Below are 9,921 nucleotides of genomic sequence, written 5' to 3'. Positions count from 1 at the left end.
AACCTAAAAAGGAAACAAAATAAACGATTTTTTTCAAAAAGAAAAAAAAAACGCCATTGTTAACTGCTGCAACTTCTTCATTTCTTCACTATCACTTTCAAGCTCTTCAGTTCTTTATTTTCAAATTCTTTGAATTTTAGAAGAAAAAAAACAGTGAAAGAAAATGTTTGAGCCGCAACATTTGTTAGATTTACAAGAAAATTCAGGTTTTGGAACTTGGCTTTCAGGGGATAACAGTAACTCGTCCCCGACTCATCGTCGAGTTGAGTCCTCACTCGTTCATTCAGCCCCTGGCGATGTGGATCGTGTCCTCTACAAGGATCTCGTTGAGATGATCCCTCTTGTTCAGTCCCTCATTGTAATCTTTCCCTCTTTTTTTACTGTAATTTTCATTTTTTTTCAGTTTTTGTTTGAAATTAATGAAAAATGGAAGGAAATGAAGAAAATAGTTTATTTGCACTTCCGATAACTTGAAATAAATTTTAATTTATTATCATTTCGTAAACTTGGAATTTGATTTAGGAGCGTAAAGCAAACAGTTCATTTACAAGGCGTGGATCGATGATATATACCAAGACACCTTCAAGGGAATCCCTATCTCGTAAAGTATGTTCATAAATCCTTGCTTGTTTTAGTTTAATTTGTTGATTTCACTTGCGGTTTGTTTGGTTAAATGACTAAAAAACTGGATTTCGTTGTCTATATAAATTGTGTGAATGAAATGCATATACTATATATAAATTAGTTAAGATTCAATATTATTATATATTTGAAAAGTATATATAAGAATATGAATTTTAAATTCACAAATATTTATTTTTGAAATCCAAATTTCCGATAACGTGGTTGAAATTTTGTGGAATTATGTATTTCTTGCCTTATGATTTCCTTGTAAGCTTATACTGACAGTGATAGTGAACTAGAGCTTGCTGTTTCATCATTAGTAACATTTAAAAAATTACTGATGGGGAGCAATTTTGTAATTTGCTAGTGGGATATGTAACTATATATATATGCTCTTATTCAATTAAATCATTATATTTATAGTATATAACTGGTTATATTTTGCCAATTTCGGTTATCTAGTTTATTACTACCTTATTCTTGACTTTTTATATTTGTGTTCAACGTATTTTCAGACGTGGGTACGGAGCTTTTGACCCTTGAATGACCCTTCAAGTACATGAAAAACTTAGTAAATAAATAAATAAACATTCCCATCTTGTATACCTAGCGTTATTTGATACTCATATCCGAGTCCAATAAACATAGGTTTATTAGTCATTTTGATGACTATAAACAATTGTTTCCTTTCTTTATTGGTTAGCGATTGTTCGTAATTTCTTGATTGAAGTGGTAATCTTATTATAGTATGCATAATTGACTCTTTATTAGACATTTGTCTGGAGCAAATATATCAAAATATAAAACATCCAGTGTTTAATAGGTTTTAATTACAAATCCCATGATTTTTAACATGCAATTCTTTTTCCTATCATTTTTTCTCACTTTCCTGGATTTAATCTAATAGCTTTTCTTTTTGAGATTTTTTTTTGTTTTTAATAATTTCTTCATATAAATTTATGATGTTGCTCTTTTTGTTTATAAAGACTACGGATGTAAAAGGAAGGAATACAGGTTTGGCTATTCCAGTGAAAAAGAAAAAGGATCAAGTAGACAAGAATGGTGATAGTTTACCAATCTTTTCCTCGAGGGATTTGATAACAGAAAAGGAAAATGAGGAGTTAATTGCACTGAGAGGACAAGTGGAGGATCTGCAAAAAAAGTTGTTGGAGAAAGAGGACCTTCTAAAATCTGTAGAGATTTCAAAGAACCATATTAATGATGTTCAAGCAGAACTTGAGCAACTGAATCGACATGCTGCAGAAAAGGACTCTTTAATCAAGTCCATTCAGCTGCATCTCTCTGATGCTAAGGTATACATTTCTCATGTTTTCCTGCTAGAATATTCTTATGTTTCTCTAACTCTTCGTTTTTCTTGAAGTATCATTTTTTGAAACTTATGTATGATTCGTTTCCATACGTGGATATGGGGCTATGACCCTCTAAGGACCCTCCAAATACTTGGAAAAAATTGAACATATCCGTGTTAGAGACATACTTATTCTAACATTCATACCCGAACCTGATTATCATAGATTTTGTATAATATTTAGTGCATTATAATTAACTGTATTGCCTGAAATTTTGATTGATTTTGCAAGTATTGTTTGTTTAATTGACATAAAAAGGATGCCTCAATAGTGATAGAAGAAGAGGTTACAAATGCTAGGATTCAAATCCCATATTTGCTTAATGCTGCCTCATAAGATGGCTGTATGAACCGAGTTAATCTCCGTGGTCTTTATTCCTTTATTGTTATTTTTGTGGTAGAAAGGAGAGGTAGCAGAGGTTGGGATTGAAATCCCAGATGTACTCAATACCACTTTTTAACATAACTGCATCAGGGGAGAAGCCAGAAAATTACTTTAGGAGGGGCCAAAGATGAATTATAAATTTTTAATAAATTTTTGGGAGTCAAATTGCAATTTTACCATTATATGAACATGTCATTTCATAAAATTTTAAAGGGCTAAAGGGCAAATCTACCATTTTGGGGGGCCAAGGCAACTGCCTGCCCCCCTTTGCCTTCGCCACTGTCTGAATACACGAACCGAGTTAAATACTGAGCTTCTTGTTTCCTTATTGTTATTGATTCACATGCTTTTTTCTCTTTAGATTAAGCTAGCAGACAAGCAGGCGGCCTTAGAAAAGACACAATGGGAAGCAATGACATCTAAACAAACGTTGGAGAAGCTGCAAAATGATATAGACTCCATGCAAGGAGAATTTTCATCATTTATGCTGTTATTAAATGGCTTGACAAAGAAAAATCGCACTGCATATGCTGAAGATTATGATGTAGCACCATACCATTCGGAGCATTTCCCTCACCTAGTAACCTCACTATCCTTTGCCTAATCAACTTATTTAAATTCGAGTTTTCCTGGCTTTTGCTTGCTTTTTGCTGCTCCCTCTTTTCATTTTTCTTGGTATCCTTACCCAACAAAATCCAGACATAGGTATGGAAAAATCTTTGAAAAAATTGACCATACCCATCTTGAATGCATATCTGTATCTTACATTCACACAAAATCCGGGTAACATAGTTAATTGCAAATTGCACCATTTGAAAATATCGAATGATTGAACATGATAGAAGAGAATATTAGTCCAAATATTTGTTGTGCATTGCTTGGAAATAGCATTTATAAGGGTTTGTTTTTGCAATATATGGCTCTTTATTCTTTTGGAAGAATCTGTATTTTAAGCACTTTCCAATCTCAATGGTAAACTGAGCTTAAGTGTGGTTTTCCTATTTTGTTTCGGTTTTGGTATAAACAGGATGATGTAGATGACAAGGAGATGCCGAAAATGGAAGAAGCAAGGCAAGCTTATGTCGCCGCTCTCGATGCTGCCAAAGAGAAGCAAGACGAAGAATCCCTTGCCGCTGCAGCCAGTGCAAGGCTACATCTTCAATCCTTTCTTTTCAAATCCGAAGGTGCGTTAGAAAAGTAATATAAATATTTCATAAGTTCGAAGCATTTTTTCAAACGAACTTATTGATGAATTGGCATTACCAAAGTTTACTTGTTATATATTTCACTATTGTACGCTTGTATGGTTTCTTTTTGTGTTCTTAATTGTCTAGTAAAAGTCCATGGATGTTTCATATGCACAGGTAAAATCTCTATGGAACAGCCTGAGTTCGGTATCAGATTTTCCGAAAACCCGTGTTGAATCATCTTATGTTGCTTCAACTCTTTTTTTTTTCTTCTTTTTTTGAAAGAACGAACATACAAATATTGAACACATACTCGTATTGGACATTCTTGTCAAAACCATCAATTTCTAGTCTCTTAGATTTTTCTTATTAGGGAGCATATTGAGCAAACTAATTATTAAGTGTAGTTGTAACACACATTGCACTTCTAAGGGAGAAGGCAAGTTCGAATTTTAGAGATGATATTATTGGGAGAGAGAGTCATATATTCTCAAATCTTCATAGACCATAAAATGGATATGAAGGAAATCTTGATTATACAAAAAAGTATAACTTAACAAATAATTTGTAACCAAATTTATCAATAAAAGCTCATTCTTTTTATGAAGTTGTTAGTATAAAAGTTGTCTTTTCATTAAAATAAACAGATTTGATACTAGGACAACATAATTTTTTCAATTTTTTTTATAAATATATTTGTTATATAATTTTTTATTATTTGTAAAAGAATAGTCATAGATTACTAGTGGAAACCGACAATCAAAATCTAAAACATTGAAAATACACAAAATGGTTCTTGTTCTTCCTTGTGCCAATGCCTTTCTTCCTTGGCATTGGCACACAATGGGCCTTGTTCTTGCTTGGGGTAATGCCTTCCGGCATTGGCATTCTCATTGGACTTCCAATCCAATCCAACTCTAATCTGCAACAATATCCATCAAAAAATAGAGTTAGATTTGTTTCTGTTCTTCATTTTATTTAAAATATTTGTATTCAGGTCTCGTATCCTTTTGGGTTTAAACTAATTTGATCGAGTTTAAAACAAAATAGATAGTTCTATATCCAATACATTCAAAAACGGATTTGTTCAAATATTATTGGATACATAAATATCTGACACCCCTCGAAAATCTAAGCAACATAGAAACAAAAATTTCCTTTTGCACACTTACACAGGAAAGGTAAAGGATCCAGTGCTACCATCAGATTCATATGAGTCCCTTGATTCTGCTAATCTCCTTAAGCTACCTGAAGCTAGTCCCGTGCTACCATCAAATTGATAAGAGTCTCTTGATTCTTCTAATCTTTTCAAGCTACTTGAAGCGAACACTACTTCACAGCAAGTCATGGCCCTTTCTCCATTACCCTATATGGTAAACCAAAACCATTACGCGAATTTTTCCTTTTAAAAAATATATATATTTATATTCTATGCACATTCAAAAATATATTCAGATATGATTCTTCGAATATGTGAAAAATAAATTTACTAGACACTCTTCGAATATCTTCAAAGATAAATTTCACTTCCTATATAATAGTTAAGCGACCTCGGAGAATTTCAAAAAATAAAAATAAAAAAAATTGTAAACCCATATTTCTTGAAAGACAAGCCTTGTGGCTATCTAAAACGAAAATGAGTTCTTTGAGTTTTATGAATATTAAACTATGCAAATTTCCACTACCTAAGCATTTCCGACATATTCAAACGTAAGTTTGAGCATAGATACGAAAATCAGGTAAGTCCGTCTCAAACACACATCACATTCAATACCCATTCGAAGGTTTCTTCAAAGACAAGTCTCATAGGTATCTAACATGGAAATGATCTTTGGATCTCTATAGGTACAAAACTATGCTAAATTTCATTAAACGTGACAACTTCCGATAAATAATTCTCCAAATTTACGAAAAATATTGCTAACTCGTATAAGACATCCATATTCGACAAAATTGACAATAATCATAAACAAATGTTTCAAAAGAAATCATAGGCTCACCTGTTCTTTAGTAGCATTGGCCTCTCCTTCACTCGCGTCTTCATTTGATCTTCCTTCATCACTGCTCAGTTCATCTCTTTCGGCGTCCTCGGTAGAATCAATCTGTTTCGGTACAAATCGTTCAGTTCGGATACGGGTATTTGTCCAAAACAGATATATTTAGTTTTTTGTTGTATTCAGAAAGGTGTGGTGTTTGTCTTTCGGTCCGTTCATTTAAATATTAACCGAAAATTGAACCGACTTACGTTAGCCGGTTTGGTCAGTGAATCAGTTAACCGATGTCAACCGGAACTGAGCTATTTTTAATCAAGTTTTTGTCACCCTTATTTGTTGGGTTCTTAGAACGTCATATGTTGGTGCTCGTGTTAGAAACAAGTTTCAGACACAAATACTTCAAGTAAAATAAAGAGTCAAAGGAATATAATTAACCTTTCTATTAACCAACCATAAACTTCTTTCGGATTGATTTGATTCTTCTGATTTGTTTGATTCTATCGTAACATCATAAGCTCCGTCTTCTTTAATACAAAAAACTACGTATTCTTCATCAGGGAGACATACCCAGCTCGAGTTTTCGCTTTCCTTGTCCACTGAAACAATGCTTTTCGACATTGTCCGACTGTGGTCCCGCTGTCGTCTATTTTTGTCACTAATCTTCTCATCTCCCGTATTGTTTTTCGTTTCGGAAACAACGTGTCCTGTCGAATGTTTCGCCGACGGAGACGGATTCATCTCTGCCTGTTTCTCTTCTGTAATTCAACAAATACATTGAAAACACAATAAAATATACCATCACAATCAATTACAATAAGTATAGTAGTAACATCAAAATAGTTCATAACAAAACAAAATTACCATAATGACTCCAACACAAACAAAAATCATAGCATAACAAATACATGAAAAAAATCACTTTTTTACGTAAGAAAATTACTGGCGAATGTGCAAGCCAAGAAACATGAAGCAAATGCCCGAACACTCCATCTAACAAGCCTACTTAATATCGATGGAGTAAACATTTTCTTTTTCGAATTTTCTTTGGTTTTCTTTTTGAGGGATTTTGAATTTGAAAGCTATGAAGAGAAGATGCAACGAAATAATAGTAACTGAGAGAGAGAGGGTTGATAGTGGAGAAGACATTGCATGAATGATCATATGTATATATGTATAAGGGCGGGTTATGATTTTGCACGCAATGGTTAAAAAGAAAAAAAGGAAAACATAAAGAGATAATTTATTACTAACAAAATATTTGATTTTTTCCTTTTATAATAATCTATACATCTACATATAAAAAAAACTTTTTAAAGGAAAGTTGAGTGAAGTTTTAACAATCTTGTGTGATTATTGAAAAAAATATATGTTACTAAAATTTCATAAAAAATCAAACATTTAATTACATAAGATTCGCTTTTATCTTACAACTTTACTTTTCTTGAAAGAAACTAATAATTTTAATTTATTAATGTTGACTAACTTCCTTTTATAGATTGATAGTATATTTTCATTGATTTTTTTAAATAAATCTAATAAGTTTGTTTAGTAAAAAATATGCGACAAAGAGTCTGAATGGTACGGAAACTCTTGAGCACTTGTTTCGGGATTGTATCACTACGGTAGAAGTATGGAACAAATTAAATATTTACTGGCATTTGGAGTTCTCTTTTATTATTTTTCAGGATTGGCTTGATAATTTATTTTCTACCTTATCTAACCAGATTTGGAGGATGGTGGGGTGCAACCTTTGGGTGTTATGGACTAAACGAATGGGATTAAAATCAGGCTCAAGCAATAATAGAAAGGATTAAAGCTTAATTAGAAGAATTAGATGCCTTAAACAAACTATTACCAGAGTTGAGCTTGTAAGATGGGGCCTTTAGAGAATGCTTTCATAAAGATAAATTTTGATGGGGCTTTTCAAACTCATTACCTGAAATTATGTTTGGGGATTGTTATTAGGAATCAAAGGGGGAGTTTTGGGGTCAACAACAATTATTAATAATCACATACCAACGGGGTTTGTTGCGGAAGCTATTGCATGTCTCTGTAAGCAGTTCGATTGGGCATTGATTTGGGGTTTCAAGAGGTGGTGATTGAAGGCGATTCGCTTACGGTGATAAAAAACTACAGGCAAACAGGGAAGACAATTCGTGCATCAATGCTTACGTTTTAGATCTAAATTCTTTGAGGAAGAGATTTAAAAGCTGTGTATTCTCGCATATTCAGAGGCAGGGGAACCAAGTGGCTCATCTTTTGGCCAATGAAGGATTAAGGGGGGAAATGAATGCTTATCTTCTTGACGGATTTTTCTCACTAGGGAACGCATTGAGCAAACTAATTATTAAGTGTAGCGGTAAGGCACATTGCACTCTTAATAGAGAAGGCAAGTTCGAACTTTGGAGACGATAATATTGGGAGAGAGAGTCAGACATTCTCAAATCTTCATGGACCATAAAACAGACGTGAAGGAAACCTTGATTATACAAAAAAGTATAACTTGGTAAATAATTTGTACCCAAATTTATCAATAAAAACCATGGAGGAGTACTCGGAGTTCCACTAAAAAAGATAAAAACAAGACAAGAGGATGAATGTTGTACAATACAAAAGAAACATCTCAGTTACAATCTTCTTTGTGGCCCTGCAGGGACCTTTTCAAAGGAAGCATGTCAACTGCATATCAATTTTGAATCTTCTATCCAAATTCAATCCTCAATGATACCCAATTCCACTCCATCTTGTAGCATTTGGTGCTTCAATTCTGGTAACACAAACCACAAGGTTATCACCAGTGACAGCAAAAAACTATGCTGCTCGGACTCTTCCCATGCATATCCCAACACAAATATGAAGAAAATCTTGAAAAAAATATTTAAAAAGTAACCACATCGGATACAAACATGAGTCTGAGCAAACTATTAGCTCCATATATAGAAATTCTGGTGAGGAGCAAATTCTCCAATGAATAGAAAACAAAGTGAATAATGTTAAACAACAAAGTGAAAAGGGATTTAAAAGATATATATATTTCTACACAAAAGCCTAAACGTAAGTCTCCTTTTAAGTTTAAACACACCTAAGTTAATCTTCAGTATCAACAATTACCAGCAATCAAAGTACTTAGTACTGGAACCTACAAGGAAGAAAGAGTGAGGAGGAGATAATAGGCAACCCGATTCTAAGAGCCGGAAATATTTGGATTATTAATTAGGAAATGGGGGTTTTTTTATTTAATTACTATACTCCAGCGTTGTGTTATTTAAGCTATGTAATAATTAAGATCTAAAATAAATTCTTTTTTATTTACAAGTCATTTTAGAGAAGAAAAGTAATTGTACACGATTATTATTAAAGCTAAAGAAATTTAATTAGACTCTTAAATGTAATATAATAACATATATTTTCTTTGCTGAATCAACATCATAAATGAAGGGTTACTCACCTTATCAGTCTACAGGTTCCTACTCCTTTCCGAAGCCATCTTAGCAAGGCGATTTTTTCCTCTTGGTTCTATAGTTCGTATTAATTCATATATGCCATGGAGAAACATGGTATTATATATATGTTTATTTAGAGTAAATTTATTGAAATGTTTTAATAAATTAATTTAAAAATTAAGTATTCAAAATTTCAATAACAAAAGGCAAACGTGATTAATATATTTCTAAATAATGAGTAAATATATTAATTTAAAACTTTTTAAAAACTTAACCATATTTAAAATTGATTGTGTAAAATATGTTTAAATTTATTCCATTATTTAATTCAACTCTTTGTCTTTAATGGTGTTAAAAAAATTCGACTGCCATGTGACGCCAATAAAAAATTGTCATGTGCGTAACATAGTTTAATTGCAAATTGCAACATTCGAAATTATCGAATGATTGGGCATGATAGAAGAGAATATTAGTCCAAATATTTGTTGTGCATTACTTGGCAATAGCAATAGTTATAAGGGTTTGTTTTTGCGATATATGGCTCTTTATTCTTTTCGAATTGCCGTATAGGGGAAGTTGCTCCAAAGAATCCGTATTTTAAGCACTTTCCAATCTTAATGGCAAGCGGAACTTTAAGTGTGGTTTTTCTATTTTGTTTCGGTTTTGGTATAAACAGAATGATGTAGATGACAAGGAGATGCGGAAAATGGAAGAAGCAAGGCAAGCTTACGACGCCGCTCTCAATGCTGCCAAAGAGAAGCAAGATGAAGAATCCCTTGCCGCTGCAGTGAGTGCAAGGCTACATCTTCAATCCTTTCTTTTCAAATCCGAAGTTGCGTGAGAAAAGTGATATAAAGATTACCCAATTTTACTAATTACATACGTCACTATTGTATTCTTGTACGGCTTCTTTTTGTGT

At 32.8% G+C, this 9,921-nt stretch overlaps 2 protein-coding genes across 2 annotated transcripts; one reads left to right on the top strand and one right to left on the bottom strand.

Annotated features, from left to right (window-relative positions):
* LOC105800803 (protein MICROTUBULE BINDING PROTEIN 2C) lies at positions 1-3,934 on the top strand. Its single transcript, XM_052620543.1, has 6 exons — positions 1-358; positions 523-606; positions 1,611-1,937; positions 2,740-2,958; positions 3,406-3,562; positions 3,743-3,934. The coding sequence occupies exons 1-6, from the start codon at positions 164-166 to the stop codon at positions 3,799-3,801; spliced, it is 1,041 nt and encodes a 346-aa protein (XP_052476503.1). The 5' UTR covers positions 1-163; the 3' UTR covers positions 3,802-3,934.
* A 232-nt stretch (positions 3,935-4,166) lies between these two features.
* Positions 4,167-6,584, bottom strand: LOC105798004 (protein BREAKING OF ASYMMETRY IN THE STOMATAL LINEAGE). The gene is made up of 5 exons (XM_012627867.2): positions 6,500-6,584; positions 5,995-6,314; positions 5,566-5,667; positions 4,738-4,931; positions 4,167-4,487 (listed from the first exon to the last, which is right to left on the bottom strand). The coding sequence occupies exons 1-5, from the start codon at positions 6,582-6,584 to the stop codon at positions 4,325-4,327; spliced, it is 864 nt and encodes a 287-aa protein (XP_012483321.1). The 3' UTR covers positions 4,167-4,324.
* Between the last annotated feature and the right edge of the window lie 3,337 nt (positions 6,585-9,921).

The sequence above is a fragment of the Gossypium raimondii genome, chromosome 9 (assembly GCF_025698545.1).
Source record: "Gossypium raimondii isolate GPD5lz chromosome 9, ASM2569854v1, whole genome shotgun sequence".
NCBI classification, from domain to species: Eukaryota; Viridiplantae; Streptophyta; class Magnoliopsida; order Malvales; family Malvaceae; genus Gossypium; species Gossypium raimondii.
Note: the sequence above shows the minus strand (reverse complement) of the source record. Positions and strands in the feature narration are given on the sequence as shown.